The 18664-nt window shown below is 40.2% G+C and overlaps 1 protein-coding gene across 1 annotated transcript in view; it reads right to left on the bottom strand.

The window, feature by feature from the left end:
* Nucleotides 1-18664, bottom strand: part of thsd7ab (thrombospondin, type I, domain containing 7Ab) — a 211406-nt gene that overhangs the window by 44843 nt on the left and 147899 nt on the right. Inside the window, exons 13-19 of the mRNA XM_076890219.1 lie at nt 15389-15583; nt 13914-14180; nt 4373-4551; nt 3759-3764; nt 3162-3295; nt 1510-1663; nt 121-262 (exon numbers count right to left, since the gene is read on the bottom strand). Of these exons, the coding sequence (XP_076746334.1) occupies nt 121-262; nt 1510-1663; nt 3162-3295; nt 3759-3764; nt 4373-4551; nt 13914-14180; nt 15389-15583 (1077 nt within the window). The remainder of the gene's footprint in view (nt 1-120; nt 263-1509; nt 1664-3161; nt 3296-3758; nt 3765-4372; nt 4552-13913; nt 14181-15388; nt 15584-18664) is intronic.

The following is an 18664-nucleotide window of genomic DNA, read 5'->3' as shown; positions in this document are numbered from 1 at the left end:
AAAGCCCTTTGACTTTTATATCAGTACATCCTTTTTGGGGAGATTCAGTGTGCCATTTTAAACCAACCAATGAGTGTGGGTTAGGCTATAAACCTGGGCTTCTTCAACATTTCCTTTTACCTGTGATGTTGTAGAAGTAGTTGAAACAGTTGAGGTTAAGGCTGCAGGGCTCCTTTTCGGTCGTGTCTGGACACTCTCTTCCTACGCTGGGGGGTCGAATGGTGTATGCTGTCCGCACTCGATAGTTACTTCTGGTACAGGGCTGAAACAGAGACTTCCCATTAAAAACCTGAGCCATTAGAATGCATAAATGATTAAACAGGCCATATTGTAGCGAGTGATAAGAAGTGAATGGAGGCATATCCTTGACCCGGAACAAAGTCATAGCGTTCCTGCAGCCATGGTGTTCATGTGTTTTGATGATTGAAGGCACTAAATGTGTTAGAATTATTTATGAAGTTATTGGGCCGCGATTCATTTAAAATGTTAATGTCAAGATATTCTACTGGAATGGTAAATCACCAGACTCTACACGGTCATTGCTCGCAGAGAAGAGAGTTGGGGGAGAAAATGACAGCCTTTTGAATAACTCCATTGCTGGCATGATGAATAAAACATGTGAGAGGCCCTGCTGGTGCCACTGCAGACTCCACGTCGAGACTGGAATTGTGGGAAGATGGTGCGTCAAGCACTTTGGGAGAGAATGGGGTGTGATTAACAATGGCCAGGGTGCTGCTGTGAGAACAGCGGGTGAAACCAGAGCAGTTAAAGCGGCTTTTTACCATCAAACGGAGGTGTTGGGCGGAGGAGTTGAACAGGATGTTCTGACACCTTTGGAAGTTTTTGCAAAAAGAATGAACATTGCGTGTGTGCTGCAGCCTGTAGGTGTGTGCTGATTGCAGGGGCTGCTGTCTTTTTACAAATATGAAGTCACCATGGAATAGGAAACTGTCTCAGCTGTAGACCAATATCAGTTATATTTAATTTACCATAACTTTTTTACAGTGAAGTAATTTTTTACAAACTGAATTTGTGGTCTTGTGTAAGACTATTTTTGGTTGTCTGCCAAATCATGTTCACAAATTAGCTGCAATATTTTTAGCCTCAGCTTTTATGTTTGCTGCTACATTACTGCTGAAATATATCCAGGTGTGTGTGTGTGTGTGGCTCTACATGCTCCTGAATCTTTATCATAAATCATGTTCCCTCCCTGCTGAATGCACAGTGAGTACAGTGTAATATAGGTGATATATAAGCCATTTTTCTCCTTCTTCCCAGTTCATATATCTCTTTTATTCCTCCTTGGTGGATGAGAAATAACCTGTTGACAAAGATTCACACACTGCTCACAATGATACAGTACAGCCACGCTTTGAATTCCTGAACCTCAGAAAATTTTTTCCAACAAGAAAATCATATCAGTGGACTTTTACAGAAATCTGACCCTGCCATATCTGCTCTGTGCCAGACAGCTGAGCTGCTGCTTTCTGATGTGGGTTCAGCTCTCACCAGGGTGCAGCGACTCCAGGGTCCCCAGTCGCTGAGGACACAGTCCTCAGGGCAGGGCAGCCGGCTTTCCCTGGCCCCCAAGGGCATCTCCTCCGGGTCGCACAGGTAGTCCTCGACGGGCTCAGATGGGCCGTCAATTGTGTTGAGCATGCACCTGTGGGATCGGGCAAGAAACACCCAGAGTTTGACCTTGTTTTAGCAATTCTGCTGTTGTGGTGCAAAGAAAGAAATAGTCAGACAGTGTGTTTTAACTGGACAGGGAGCTGACAGGTACATGAAGTACCTGACAACCTATGTGCTTCTCACACGGCAGGGTGGATCCCCCAGAGTAGGTGAGGTCAGGTCTATAAAAAAAGTCTAGTTTCACCTTTATTTTAACTTTTATTGTAAGTTTTAACAAAAACATTTTTTACAATAAGTAAAAAGTAAATTGTTTTTTTCAATTAAACCAGAACCTGGATTTCCTCAACGACCTCAGTCAGAATATTTTATTTAAATTGCAGCTCGTTACACCCCAGTCGGCCATTTACAGTATTAATTTCCCCTGCTCTAAGGAGGGACAACTCAGCTGAGGTCATTAGCATTTTTACTCACTCTGACTGTACATTAGCCGCTCTAGCAGCTTAATGGACCACCAACAATCATGCTAAGATGCCAGGTTGGTTATTATCAGGACTGTATATGTTGATATCTTTTCAAGCAGAGTTGCTCCCATGTATGTGTGTTTCAATCCACTGTTTTTAAGATGTTTTTGTTTTGAGTAATTCAATCTACTTCATCAGCTGATCAGTACCAGATAATGATTTTCCAAAAACAGAAAATGTGCATATGTTTGTGTACTTTAATGGTGTGCCATAGGAACACCAATTATTGAATAACTGAATTAAGAAGAGCAGAATCAATTTGTCACATTTTAAAACTGTAGTGGGGTTGTAATTATTTCAACTCTAAAAGACACCAAATAAAATTCAGTCAGTAAAAATAAGATTATTTAAATCTGCAATGATTTTAACAGGTGTTATGGTTGTGTGGGGCCTCTATGCTATCATTATGTCCAACTCCAGTCCTCGAGAGCTACCGTCCTGCAGCTTTTGGATGCATCTTTGTTCCGACACACTTGAATCAAATGAATGGCTTATTATCAGGCCTTTGTCAAACTTGATGGCATGCTGAAGAGGTAATCCAACCATTTGATTCAGCTATATTGGAGTAAGGATGCATCTAAAAGCTGCAGGACAGTAGCTCTCGAGGACTGGAGTTGGACACCCCTGCATTAAGCTTTGCATAAGTAATGAGAGCCTCATATGGAACAGAGCATCAGTGACAACATATAACACACTGAATAAGTCAGGCATAGAATGAAAGGAGGAGCTGGAAAGTTTGTGGGCTGCAAAGTGGCTTGCATAGCAACTGTAGCCACCCCAGTGTGACTTAAATAAAAAACCCTGTATGAGATTTGCTGTGAAGCACAAACAGCTGAGTCATCAGTTAATGCTGGCTGCAGCTGATATCTGCTGATCTGCCAGGATTGAGGCTGAGCTTAACTTTGTGGCCTGCCTGAATAAATGCCATGCTCAATTACAATAAAAATTTTTTGGTAAACACTGAAAACAAATAAGCAAAGCCACAATGGCAGGCAATCTGACAAATACCTGACTCTTCTGGTCTGGACACCTTCTCCACAGTTTTCTTTCAAATCCACGTTGCTGACTTTCCACACACTCCACGGCTCGGCCACCCACACGTACTGTTTGCAGTCACTTTGACACGGCACCACCTCATACACCTGAGAAAAATAACAAACACTCTGAAGTTGATAGAGCAGCAAATCAAATGTAGCAGATTGCAGTTTCTTTTCTAAACTTTTTTGCTGCAGGCAAAGTCTCAGAGGCTTGCTTAGCTAACAAATATGATCCTCGTGGTCAAAATGAAAAAAGTCGCCTCTACAAATATATTTATTTTTTAATATTTCATCTTAGCCATGCAAGTTTGTCAGTTAAGGTTTGCCTAATACACTGTGATTCTTTAGCTCAGCTCTCTGAGGTTTAACTCAGCCAACGAGATTATTTCTGCCCCCAGAGAAGCTTTGCCACTGAGAAATGTCTGCATAAATAAAACTCAAGTCTCCTATAGGACCTTGTTTAGCTACATTCATGACATTGTGAGTGTGTACATTTATCTGTCAGTGACCTACTGACACTGGTGACACTGTGAGTACATTGCAATTATCTGAGGAGAGCAACTCTTACCTGGGCCTGTAGCAATGAGTCACATCCAGCGAGCATCGGGTTGGATTAAAAGGAGACAGATGGATTAATGAGCAGATGCCAACTGTTCATACAGTGCAAAACCTATGATTAATGCAACATTCAAGAGTTCATAATCAGAAAAGCCTGTGGCATAAACACCTGTGTGAACTTAGCAGATTCACACACACTGCCAGGCGTACTTGCTGATACTCTAAGGCCTGGAAAGCATTTCATTTGAGCAAATCAGAGAACCTTAAGGAATCAACTGGCACATTTGGGGGCATTAATTCAGTGGATGGGATCCATTTATAGCACCCGTTGCTTTTTGCAGTGTCGCTGCTCAGAAAAAAATGACTGCAGCAATAATGAGTGGAAGGTAAGAGAAAGCTCTGCAGACTCAAGTTTATTGTCATAAATAATTAATTTATTTCTTTCTCTCTAGTGCTGGATATGTATAATGTGCAGCATACTTGTAATAACTACAGACATATTGTAGCTCAGCTCATAAATATTAAACAATGGTGAGCTGAAAAGAGCTTCAGTTTTGACTTTAATCTCCTGCTCAGCCACCAGCTCGCATGTCTTAGCACGTAGATTAGTTTGGCTGTCAGTACCTGGTTGATGTGGTCCAGTTTAGGACACGGCCGACCTCCGTTGTAAGGCTTCTCCCGAAGCCATTTGGAGCGAACTTTGACTCCGCTCCCACAGGACTTGCTGCAGCGTGACCAGTTGGACCATTCACTGAGTTTACAGTCTGAAGGGCAGGGGATGATGCACGCCTCTTCAATATAACCTGAAAGGTGGTGAAAAACAGGCGTTTTTGTTGTATTTTTTATAGCGCAGATTCTACTCTAAGGTTTGTGACCTGTAAACTTAAATGGATGAACACTGTGACCTAAGAGTTAGCTACAGACATCAGAAGAAAATCCAAAACACTGCTGTGCTGCTTTTTCATGCATTTTCAATAAATTATTGGAGCGCACAGTATCATCTCTTACTAATTATTTCATGAGGAAAAAGCATTCACCAGAAAATTGATTCACAAGAAATTTGCTTTGAAATAAAAACCTTTGTTCTTTCTGTCTCCCACCAGCAGGATCTAAGCCTCACAGGTTGGAAATGACTGCTTTAGAGAAAAATACCCAGCGTCCTGGTTGTTGAACCCGTTGTTTTCTTCATCTAGTGCAGTTCCATTTTTTTTTCTGTCTAACATTTCAATTTTATTTAAAAGGTGTAAAAGCCCTGTAAACTATTAACCAATACTTTACAAACTAATCTAAATGCATTTATTGATTTTCAGCCAAGTGGAATAAAAACAGGGTCCATATTCAAAGGCCTCATTTTTTGCTCTATTACTGACAAGTGGAAAAAATATCTCCCAAAGCAGAGGTACAGTAGGGCCTGGCAGGACGCTTCGTTATTTCAGTCCATCTTCCCACAACTCACAGAGTCTTGACACCATCAGCAGGGTGGTGCTTTTTTGGATTTTTCTACATCTCAGTTGTGATCTCCTCTGTCTTGACCTCTACACAGAGGTCAAGTTTCAGTCAAATATGATGAAATATTTCTACACTCCTGGCTTTGTGTATTGAAACTTTCTCTACAGATTTCTTTTCCTTGATCAGAAACAGTCTGTTTAGTGCATCAAGTACATTTTGTAGGCTTATGCAACAGCACTGGTCTGCAAATCAGTTTACCCTTTGATTAAGAAAATCAATGAGGTGAATGAGCTGGTAAAGTGGACTGTCTCACCAGCTGCTTAAGCCCTTCCTGTTTCTAATGTGAGCTTCTCCAGGCTGCTTTTATTTTCAGTGAGACATGTGGTGCTACGCTGATGATGGGCTTGCTGAGAACACACTTCCCACGATTCAAGAGGAATCCCACACAGGCCAGTCACTCCTCACAAATCAATGTTGTCAAGTGGAGTCGTTTTCTCACTTTTTCTAACCTGGGAAAAGTCTTGCTGTTCCCTTCGCGCTTCACACTGACATACTGAGCTGCCGGGTACAACAACACCTGACCACTGAGCTCTGTGGGATCTCTGTGCTGTTAGTAATTCTCCATTCTGTCAGATTTTCTGTATTGGTCCAACAACTGAGCAAACAATGTCTCAGTCTCAAAGCTCAAGCTAAAGTTTAGGCTAACACAGCTCAGCTCAGGCAGAGCGGTCTGGTGGTGTGACCATGTGCTGGTAAGAAGACTGAGCCTAGTCTGAGTAATACATTTATATGTTTAGGGCACCTGCAGAGGTTTATATTTAAGTTTATCTCTGATGGGCAGAGCCATAGTTAAAAGGACAATCACAACCATCACCTCTGAAATTTGACTGGCCTACACCCTCAAAGACTGCTGTGATATCAGTGAAACCATGGGCAGAAATTACAGAGGGAACAAAAGGGAACAGATGCCCTTTTTTCAGGGAAAACAGTTTTGTCCTCTTAAATGCATCGTTATAAATATATGATATTGATTATAGTATAATAATATGTATTGAAAGCTCTTGAATGGTTGGGTGGGTCTCACTAGTAGCACCAGGAGAACAATCTGGAATAAAAGTTGAATTAATATGATTTTTGTTGATTGATAAATATTGTAGGATTTATGAGGTTATATTTCCAGTGGTGCATGCTAGAAAAATGTTATTAAATAATTAGCTGCAAGTGCTAAAAATGGACCTGAAACAAAGCTTGTGTGGACGGGAGAAATCTGGGTATGGCATTATTTGGTTTTTGATGCGATGCAAATGCTGGCATAAATACAGACTTAGTATTGCTTAAAACAGCTAAGGAACATCCAGACCAGTGCCGCCACAGGCAGTAGCCAAATGGATTGTTAGACTTTAATCATGGGGTTTTAAACTTGGCTCAACTGGAGAGGACAGTTGAAGGGTGATCGTGCCACCCAGTCTGCTGGACCAGAACAGAGCAGTACGTTTTCTTAAAGCTAATAAGATTAGAAAATAAAAGTCTTTTTAATCCAGTCAGAGCTAGAGTTCTGGCAGCACTCTGGCAACAACTACGGTAAATACACAGTGATCTCGTCCATACACATACACACAGTCGTGTCTCCATGGAGCTGCATTCGTTTAATAAAGCTCATTCATTTCTAAACGTAACCATAACTATTACTTGCATAATCTGCACTTAGCCTTACCCAAACACTAACGCCAATCTTTCCTAAAAATTAAATGATTTATGTAACAGGAACCTGCTTTTAGTCTCCATATGCGACTGTGCAAACAGATTTAGGTCCCCACAACATGAGTAATACCTGCACACACACACACACACACACACGCACGCACACACGCACGCACACACACAGACACAGGCCTCCTTTCCCTTTGGTGTCTCTGAGCCCAGATCAGCATCTCTACATCCACACCTTGCTGAGTAAAGCCTGGCCTCTAAAACAGCTCCATTACCTTCGACCTCCACTTCAGTCTAGTCAGGTCATTCGAAAATCACTCACACTATCACTTGGAGGTTCACCCTGTATAAAAGCCACAGCACCTGTGCCTGCAGTTCACTTGTAATTCAACTGATATAAACTTGTTAGGTGTCTCGTCTCCTCTGTGAAGCCTTTGGGCTGAGGCCAGGAAGGAGATCACTCCTGCTGCCTTTGCAAGTCAACTTAGGTACAGCCAGACACATGCTCTCACTGCAGTCTCCAAAGCAGCCGGAGCTGTAGAAAGCTTCCTTAGCTGGTAAAAACCAAATGATACGGTCTTACTAATCATATGCTTAAATCTCCTTATAATAATTTGTATATGCACCAAACTATCTAAAAGATTAGTCAAGCTTTGTAGAAAGATAAAAAAATATTTTGTAGCCTGCAAGAATGTAACAATTAAATTAAAATGACATTAAACTGTACTTTGCCAGTTCAAGAGATTATTTTGCTGAGAGCATGTCTCGTTATTTTGTAAGGTCTCAAATTTCACAATGCCTTCTGAGATTAGTGTCTTCATCTGGTCCTGAGTCTAGTGGCATTTTGCATATATAACCACCTGACTGTTTTTTTTTAACTTATCTGGATAGGTAGGTGGATGTTTGCAAATTACTGATGCGCAGAATGGAACTGACAACACAGCTCCACCCCCCCAATCCAATGACTTCCCTCTATGCACAACTACTATCATCACTGTGCAATACTTAATTTACATGCAATAACCTACACTGTAAATATATAACACTATTTATTTATTTTTCTGATTTGTCTTTTTGTACATTTTATATTTTTGAATACTGTTCATATGTATATAGTGTATATAGCGATGCTCTGTATCCCATTGTACATGTATATAGTGACAATAAAGGCATTCTATTCTATTCTATTCTTAAAGCTTCAGAATCCCACTAAAGTTGTTTTCACATTGGTCTGTGACAAATGACAAATGCTAAATTAAAAAGTATATGTAGCGGCTCAATTAGAAGACAACCATATATGTCTAGATTTACTGAAAGGGCCAATTAGAGTGTTGACACAATTATAAAAAGGTGCAGATGTGAGTGGAAAGTGGTTTAACAGCAACACACTTGTTCTTTTAAACAGATGCAGTCTTTGTTTCGATAATTGCCAACACAATCAACCAAGAACAGCACAAATGAGCAGAAGTGACGTGGGTGGGAATACTTCACACGTGCATAGTGTGTTATATTTAACCTAAAAAAGATAATATAGTATAAGCATAGCTTTTATATGTTAATAAAGTTAACGCAGCTGTGCCATGTGGGCAAATATGCACATTGATCTTACTTTTCCAGCATGTAGTGTGATGCTGAAAGCATTTACTACAGTCAAAGGGAAGAATCTGACAAACAGCCAGCTGTGACAACAAGAAGGACAGTCGATAAATTTAAAGCTTCTGCAAAATCCTGAATAAGTGACAGGTGACACATACATCCATAGTTGTCATGCATTTTATAAACCCCACCTGCATTGCTCTAGGTTAAACTCCACCCTGTTGTGTTATGATTTTGGACGGGAATGCTTTAGCACCCAGCTCACGGCTGTGAACTGTCCCCCAAGCTCATTCTAATAACAGCTATCACATTCGTTGTAAGTGTGGACGAGGTAGGATATTGGTTTTCTTCTCATTGTGTAAGTAAAAGATTCATTAAAACATTTACAACATTCTCCTCTCCAAATTCTGCAGTGTGAAAGGAAAACTGCGGCACATACATATGCAATGAGGACAGCCACAAGAGTAACAGAGTCCACATGTTTCCTTTGCTAAATTTTTACTGTGCCTTTTTAATGAGTCACAGCAGTAGCCTTTGCACCAGTGCACACCCTCCCAGGGTGTGCTAACAACTGCAAAGTTAATGAAACTTTTTTGTAAATTTAACAATTTTTTTGGTTGTTTTGACAAATATTATTATAATCAATTGCAATGAAAACAACAAAAAGAGGAAACTGTTCTATTGTAAATATAGCACAGATAGAAAGATACATTAAGTTAAATACTGCTGGGCTAAAGTGAACACAACGGATAATAACGAGACTTTATCAAAAGATGATTTTCTGTTTGCAACACTTATTTTGTCCATCTGGTCGGGAATAAAGTCCAGGTTATTCATCAGCTAGGCATTTGAAAGCAAATTTCATCTCCCTGATGGCTGTCCTGCGAGACTTTAGATGCCCGTTTTGGCTCTAGGGACCACCCAACATTACTGCCTGTTATGCCCCTCTGCTCCACAATCCTCCTCAAGGTAATAGAGACAGCCTAATCCCTAGATGCTCTGAAAAACAACTGTATACACTTTAGGCTCAGGTTGGGGCTCAGAGGGGAACAACAGCAGTGGCCATTAGGCCAGAAGGACTCGCTGATGTTTTTAACTAAAATGATTAAACATTGACCTTTGTCCTCAAACCTTCAGGAGAAGGTTTTGCCTTTATGACTTCCCCCAATGATTGCATCCCCTCCCCCTTTACCACAGTGCTACAGTGCTGAGCCATCCTGTAATATGATGAGGCCAAGGCCCCATGAGCCATCCCGTAATATTATGAGGTTAAGGCTCCCTGAGCCACCCTGTAATATTAAGTCACAGTGAAGGTCAAAGCATCATGGGTTGTTGATAGCAGCAGAGATAAGAAATAAGACTAACGCCGAGCACATCAGAGATGAGAGATTTTCCCCTTCTGTATCATCATCTTTGGCATAGTTTAATGTTACTTACCTACACAGCTTTGTGTGTATGGTTTGAGAAGGCTGTTGCTTTTTTGTTTTGTTTTGTTTAAGTTACACCAAACAGATGATCTGCTGTTGAGAAAATGAGAAATTCATACACACAAACACAGTTTGCAATAATTTTCCATCAAAGTGAAGAGTTTAAAGACATGAGTGGTGGCTGAAATTCTAAAACAGGAATGGTCGATTTCTTGACAGGACATAAGAGTGGACAGGAGAGATGAGGAAAATACACAATACACAATATTGTGTATTGTGTATTTTGTTGTACAGTTATTTTATTTTCAACTTTAATTTATATATTTTATCTTATTCTTCCCAGTTAAATTTACCCTTCATTCTAATTTGTGTTGTACAGTTATTTCATTTTTAACCTTAATTTATATTTTATTCCTTCCTAGTTAAATTTACCCTTTTTAATTTTTCATATTTATTTCCTATCTTATTCATAGCCTTTCCTTTTTTTGTCTTCTTTAGGTCATGAGCAGTTGTCCAAGCATTTCACTACATATCGTACTGTGTATGACTGTGTACGTGACAAATAAAATTTGAATTTGAATTTGAATTTGAATTTGAAAGGACGTGCAGGAAATGGCCTGGGGTAGACTCGCCAAAACCAGTAAGTTATGTTGGTGCATGAGAAAAGCCAGGCCTAAAGATCTAGGCCTAAAGTTCAGTCAGCAAGCCCCTTAAAAATCACAGGTCTGCATTCCCCAACTGGTTGGTGAGTGGCTGCTAGAGGTTGCTGGCAGTTGCTTGCAAAGAAGCGTATGGAGCTGCACCAGAATGCTCCATGCAATTACTCTTTCCTAGCAGATTGCTGTGGTCGTGTGTAGTTTGCCTGGAAGATGTCAACTTGTCTGCCAATATTCATCAACTGCTTGGTGAGCTGCAGTGAAAAGTGTGTCTTTTCTGTGTTGGTTGTGGTGGTAAGGCACAAGTGCCACCTGAAATATCAAAATCTCATAGCAACCAAAGCGGTCAGGATTTCGGTGCAGCATCCCCTTTGTGATATATTTCACCTAGAAACATTAAGCAAACACTCGCCAACATTTTACCCTAACAACCTGTTGTTTCCAGGTGGTGCCAACTGGTCGCTAAGTCTGCGTGACTGAGGCCTTAATATAGTGTTCACTCTCACTGACTTTTGCTGTTATTTATGGCTGTGTTATTCATTTTTCCCTCTTTCATCACATGTGTGCTTCAAGTGTGAGAATTGGTCATTTAAACGACTTGAAGCTTCATTTATTCAGGTCATCAACAATATACCTGCCAGGTATGGCGAAGATCAGATGAACGGTTGTTGAAAAAAATGCAAGAAAACACAAATGCCTACAGCATTTGAAAAGATCAAAAGTTTCCAACAGAACAAATAAGCAGAGTGAGTGGTTTAACTTTTGACCCCCCAGATAAAAGATGAATCTCCGACCTCCAAAGAGAGGATCAAAGCAGTCAGTCGACGGGAAACACCGATGCAATGAAACAAGCCAAAGGATGAATACTGTATTTCCGAGATTCCCAACAATTCACTTGCCAATTGTGTCCTCTTTTTATTAGAGAACTCCTTTTGTGGTTGACTGGATTATTGCTGAACACTACGAGAATCATGAATCTTTCATTTGGATGTTTCTTTTGCTGCTGATTGCTCCATCCCTGCTGTCAAGGTTGACTTTTTAATTGGCTAAAAAAATAAGCCTATATAATAAGATATAATATATATATAATCCTTATAGGGTTGCTTGCTGTGCCTGTGTCAAAACCTCAGAATAACAGCTTATTGAAAACAAGTGGTGCTAAAGCAGAGTGAGTGTTATCTTCTCTTATGCAAAATTATTTTCACAGAGGAATAAGACAATCTGAAAAGTGTGCAGAACCACAAAGCTTGAAATAACGTCCACATTTAATGATAACCCCCTTTTTTCTGGTGATGTCTGTGTAATAAAAAGATAAAGGGAGCACAGTTTGCCTGATCGACATCATAGCCGGGGGCATTGTGTCAGCTGCGGAGTCGTGGAAGGACCATGTCTCCTCCATCAAGATTAAAAGTGATGATGGTAAAGATGGAGAGAATGGCTGAGAAATTGGGAGAGGGAGTTGCAAGGAGAACAGAGGAAGACGGCTGAATGAGGGGAATAAAAGAGATTTAATGATCTCTTTGAGCTTCACATGCACTAATGCCAAGCTTCATGAATGTGTTGTTGTTTTTCTGTGCACCTCAAGGAATATTCCTTTTTTCTTAGCTCAACAACGCTTAAAGATGAATGCATGGGTGCACACGTATGCACTCACAAACATTCACAGGTGTAAAAATACACAGAATCTGACAAAAGCACACAAACACACAGAGCCCCAGCCTTACGATGCGCTCGTCACACCCACACTCAGATTAACTGACGCATATCTGAATCTGTGACTCACACAAGGAGAATAAAACCATGTTTATATATGCACAACACTGATGTATTCATTTGAACATCTCCTGCATTCGATTCCACAGCAATTTCACAACGAGTTTCTGAGCTGGGATTCTTTGCTTGAAGTATTTTGGATCTAAGATAAGACCTTACAATGAGGGGACAACTGATTCTGACAGGAGTGTGCCAGAAAAAGGCCTCCTTATGTGAAATTCAGTATTCAGAATGAGTCTTTAGCAGCCATGGGAGGGGTTTTCATATGTGCACAAACAAAATCTTTTGCTTCAGATGAATATTTAACAGAACAAAGTTATTCCTGCATCTGCTACATTCCAGTGCACTACAGTAAACTTCTCACCTGAAACCAAGAAGTAAAGTACAAGAAAGGGGAGAAAAGTCTGATTTTCTACACATTGTGCTCCAACTCAAGACTGAAATCCAGATTTCTGAGAGCTGCCACCAAATTTTAAATGGTAGTAAACTGAACTTAACTCCTAAAAAAAACTACAAAATATCCCAGAAAGGTTTCTGTTGCATTGTGTAGACATAAATGGTAGTTGTGGTCAACTTGTCTAATTCTACAGCAGCACCACTTTTGGCAAACAGCATCTCTGCATGGCTGGATAACCCACAGAAAACAGTGTCTTCGTTATAAATTAGTTTCAATAAAACTAGCCAGAGGAAATCTTCAGGAATTATGAGACATGGCCTGTGTGCACACATCTGAAATTAACCACAGTTGAGGGAGTAGATGCCGTGGCTCCGTCTGGCATAGCATCACCCACAGCTTGTCACCATTACTGTTAGAGATACATTGAGCCAAAACCCCCAATTTATGAGTTCTACCCTGGTTTTAAAGCAAATTAGATAACTAAAGCCATGTAGAACACAACCATTTAATGCTGCACTTCCACCCACTATAATGCACACTCTGTGGAATAAACAGAAAGGTCTTCAGTGCAGCCACACATCGCTGCTACAGGTACAGTATACAAATGTTCAGACTTTTAAAAAAATACCCATTTAAAGGAGATTTAGGACGAAACTCACAAAATAAACACCTGAAAATGAACAACGTGGTAAAATGAAAGTATATGGTTGAGTTTATGAACATTGCCCAAAGGTGCTACAACCATAAAAAAGCAGTTTATCAGCCTAGTGCTACTGCTAACTACTTTTAAATATATAAAGACATCCTAAAAATTGTCAGTTCAACTACAGAGCCAGTTTTACCCTCGGTAGTTCAGCTGATATTCATATACTCATATATGATATGTGATCCAAGTGAAATTTGGGACTCATCCAAATATTTTGAAAGGGTTGTAGCTTATGTCTAAAAACATACTGAGATACATGTAAAATTAACATCCTCCAATTCTTAGGTCTGCCTGGTGAGTGTGTAACACACTGTCCAGCAGCTAATGAGGATATGTGCCAACAAACTATTATTTATGTAATCTGTACCGCACATTTTTCGAGGTTTTCCTTTACAAAAGGAACAAGCTCTGGGACTACACTCCTGACAAACGCACATGCAAGCATACCCACCATGACTGTTGCAGCGTGACGTCTCCACCAGCCTGTTGTCCTGATCGTAGCACACCATGGCCTGGTAGCGGTAGCCCTGTCCACATTCCTTGATGTCTCCTTGCACCTTCATTCCTAGGATGCTCTCCACTCTGCCTCCCTCAGGCAGGATGCAGTCTGACCAGTTCCCCACTGGCTGTGCGTTGTACTTATCACAGGGGCAGTACTGCGTCTCACTCAGAGGGTACATTTGTGTGTTCTTGCACTTGTCTTTCTTCTTGCTTCTCCCTGCGGAGTGGAGCAGGATATAGATTAAGAGAATCCAGAGACCTATGTGTCTGCTGGCATTGACGGATTTCAGCATGATACTGAGGCTGCTTTCAAGGTCTTGTTTACCCGCTAAAAAAAAAGACTAGACAACACAGGAGCTGCTGTGCCCCTATGCATGTGGGATACATGATGATAGATTAGGCTTGCCAAATAGTTTCCAGCAGAGTGGGCTCTTACTGAAACAGCTTGATATTTTTTATCCTCGCACATGCCAAGCATCGTTAATCACAGATCACTGTGCAAAGAAATACTCTTTTCCTTACAGCAGCTCTCATTAGTAGCTGTTTCCAATGTAAATAAGGAGATGATGTGTGGATGACTGTCCCTCTGATGATCCGAGGCTTTACCTGCAGTTTTTTGCCATCAAATTTTCGAACTGTGGATTCTCAAATTTGTCTTGTGACAGGCGCACAGCTTTGTGTTGTTGATACTGTCCACAAACATCACAGTGACCAACAGGCAGAAGAAATGAATGCTTCTTCCACCCTGGGATCCAAATGTTACACCAACCACAATTATTTTAGATTTGGTAAAAAGAAAAACTTACTAAGGCTAAAAAGAAATGAACTAGGAGGTAGTGGGCAGTCATGGTATTAATAAAAATGCTTTTGAACCACAGGATAGTGGCTAAACCACAAAATCCACACTTTCCCCTTCCTAAAAAACTAAAAACAATGAAAGCATGTCTCTAAAAGAGTAATTACCTGACTTATGACTTACTAATGATCCGTCTGCTCTCTTACACATAGGTGGTTGGGTCAAAAGGTACTTAAAATTCACATCACTGGATAACAAAAGCTTTTCAAATCCACTTTCTCACAGTTTCGGGTTGACTTTGTAACCTCTGTGCACAGTTGTGGAGGTACCTTAATTCTTTACACTATTACACATGACTGCAATGCACGACGTACCCCCTGGTGACACTGACACTGATCACAAAGGCAGACGTCTTCTCCTAGACTTGTTGCTTTAATTCCACCAGAACATTTAGCTGTCAAAAACTAAACGCAGAGATTTTTTACCTTGTGTTTCATTTTAAAACTCCTCTGTTGGAGCGCTGCTCAAATCTTCTTGCACTCCTCAAATGTTAAACTCCAATGCAAATAAGTCTGCCTGAAAACGGTTCACAGCAGTGCATTGTTTGTGCTATGCCGCTCTGTCCTCACCTATCAATGACCTCTTTCTGGTGCGGACCCCCACACAGTCAGCTGTGCAAGACGAGAACTTGGACCAGTTGGTCAGCTGGCAGTCATCCTGGCAGGGGAGCTGACAGCGCTGAGTGATGGCAGGCATGGCCTTGGCAAATTTCAGACACTCACTGATATCGGCCTGCGTCCCGTCCAGCTGGCGGCAGGACACGGCTGGAAGAATGAGAGGAAGTCGGGTCAGAAGACCCCATTAGAACATTAAACATTGTGATTTAATGACTGATTGTTTCAACAGATTGATTGGAAGTCGTAACATGAATGGAAAGTTAAAGACATTGTTGAAAGGTAATCAAAAGTTGAATGTTTATAGGAACACTAGTGTAAAAAAACAACATTCAAGTTGAGATGACTAAATACCATTTTTCACGACTGTTACTGTTACAGTTTACTTTACTTTTTTGATGCATTTTCCATTTGCAGGACTTCCTCTGAATCTTACTTCATCACAGCATATTTTGATTTTGTAGACAAAACAAAATGTCCTAAAAAGTAGTAAAATATAAAGTATTTAGCTCTACATTCAGCAATTCCAAAATGAGAAACAAACTTATATGTTGTATTTGTGCACAATAAAAATATAAACGCAAGGATCATTCATATTTCATATAGGGTGGTTGCTTCCAGTTCAACCACGGTAGATTTCCCTGCAATGAAGCATGGAAATCTCACTTACGTTAAATGTCTAAATTTTACAGGAAGGAAAAGTTCAGCAAGGTACTCTCAGCTAATCCCTTATTTCCCAAGAGCCTACCACGGCACACGGATCTGCATCTTTGATTTGGTACAGATTTTACGCCTTTCCTGACACATTCCTCCCATTTATTGAGGCTTGGGACCAACACTCGGAGTACACTAGCTTGTGACTTCCTGAGGCTGGGTTTGTATCTCCTCCCAGTCTCAGACCTGCTCAGTATTTAGGTCAGAAAGCTTGACTCTAATAGTTCAATAATTTAACAACCAGTGTTCCAGTTATTTGTGCATTATGCACACAATATATAAAGTTAAGGTGAGTTGAGTTGCAGACGGGCTTATAGGCACATTTGGTTTCCTATGGAAAGAAATATCTGCTGTCTGTAGTTTGATGTTATATTTTTACTGCACAGATAAAAACTAGACAGCAAAAGTGATATTTTTGCCTCATGATATTGCTGTGTTTTAAAAAAGCAATATAGTATATTATACATTTAGCACTTGCAGAAGTCATTTAATAGAGGTAAAGCTTGACTAATAAAAGATTTTTGTCAGCCAAGAAAAATTTAAGGGAGTGAAAACTTCAGATATCACTAACTATGCTAATAGGATTTATATAGATTTATAAATACATATCTTTATATGTATTTATAAACTCTCTCTATATATGTAAACACTATTGGGTTCATTAAATCACCTGAATAACCTTTCAGTTATGTAAGTCACAAGAGCATGCTAGTAACACGGGCACTGCTTGGTTTCTATTTATGGCCACAACCAGAAAACAAAATGAAACTTAACATTACTCTAAGGTTACAATTCATAAAGAAGATGCCACATTGAAGATTCGCTTAACCAACAAATGATGTTACTTATAAACAAAGATAAATAAACCATTTGGGTCTTGGCCCGGTACACAATATACTATAGGAGCCAGGACTTTCCCCTCTAAACTAATTTAATAGTAAATGAAATAAGCTAAATAACCCCCCCCCCCCCCCCGCCCCCCCCACACACACACAAACACACAAAGAAGAAAGGAACTGAGGGGACTGGAGAGCTGTTCACTCCTCAGTCCCAATCCTTTGCTCAATAAGGGCCAGGAAGACCAATAATTAACTTCTGTTCAGCTATGATGCTACTCTGCTACATGTGCTGTCAGAGTCAAAGCTACTATAGAGCTATACCCAATTTATTTTTTCTGCATTATAAATTTTTTTTCATCATGTCAATATAAAATCTGTAAAAATGATCACCTAATTAAATCAGATATTATTGCTAGTGCACTAACATTGTCAATTGGCTAGATAGATAGATCGATCGATTGATAGATCTTTATTAATCCCACGGGTAGGTTCCTCCGGAAAATTTAGTGTCCAGCAGCAGAACACAGACAAAATTTTTCTTAGTAAGAAAAAATAAAGGGGAAAAAAAGAATATGAATACAAGTATAAAAATAACATATAGAAGCCAAAATGTCTATTGCTATAGATAAAGCTCTTTCAGAACTACACAACACATCCTACAACCTCTGACAGGCCAAGTAGTTCTTGTGACAAGTGAAATAACTTTGATATGTGAAATCACTGAAGTGCCCCTTTAATTAGGAGTTCTTAACCCACTCGTGAGCACGATGACTTGAAATATAGATTTAAAGGGAGCGGATGAAAAATAGATCAGAACTTTACGATTCAGATTAGCTCTCAGGGGGGTTTAATAACAATTAAGAAAAGAGCAGACACAAAAGCATCTCTCCCTCAATTGGTTTAAAGCCCAGAAGTCAATTTGTCTTTGACTGCATCATCCTTTCCTTTGTTCTTTCAATAAAGGGTAGTACTTGTGTTGCTGCAATATTTCATTTTCTTGTGATGCAGACATTCTGCAGGGCTGTACCTTCATAGAGAAATCAATCTCTAAGCACATTTTGCTGAACCCCCGTGGGCACCGCTATTGGTTTGGAAAGCCTCCGTCGGCTGGTGTGTTAGGTCAGGTCTTATATTGTTGTGTGTGTGTATGTGTGTGACAGAGTGGCTGTGTTCAAGAAAGAGAAAGAGAACAGCACAAGCCCTCTGTTCTGTGTGTTTAATAATGCCACTATAGGGTTTTTCCACCCTCTAAGGAAAGCCTCTTTCCAGGTAAACAACACAATACGCTGTCAGGAAACACGGACCAGAAAGGACAGCGTGTCTCATTTGGTCTGAGTCGATGACAAAATGATTTCTGCCATTTGGAAGTGACAGAAGTGTGAAAACCAGTGCAGGAGAGTCTGAACTTCAAGTGTCACATGGCATCAAGTCACAGAGAAGCTGCACAGAATCTGGAAAAATAAGGTCTATAATGGACCTTAAAGCATTTTCATAAACCGATTCTTCTGTCCATTAATGCAAGCTAGCAAAGGCGAGACAGAAAAATAAGCACTAATAATGGCTTTCCATAGGAGCTGGAAATGAAATTGATCATTCTGCGTGACCCCCCTGAAATTGGATTTTTATGAAAGCCTCCTAGGACTCTATAGTGTACCCATTCTCTATAAAATGGCGAGAG

Source organism: Maylandia zebra, linkage group LG11 (assembly GCF_041146795.1).
Source record: "Maylandia zebra isolate NMK-2024a linkage group LG11, Mzebra_GT3a, whole genome shotgun sequence".
NCBI classification, from domain to species: Eukaryota; Metazoa; Chordata; class Actinopteri; order Cichliformes; family Cichlidae; genus Maylandia; species Maylandia zebra.
The sequence above is the reverse complement of the archived record's forward strand: the minus strand, read 5'-3'. Positions and strand labels throughout refer to the sequence as shown.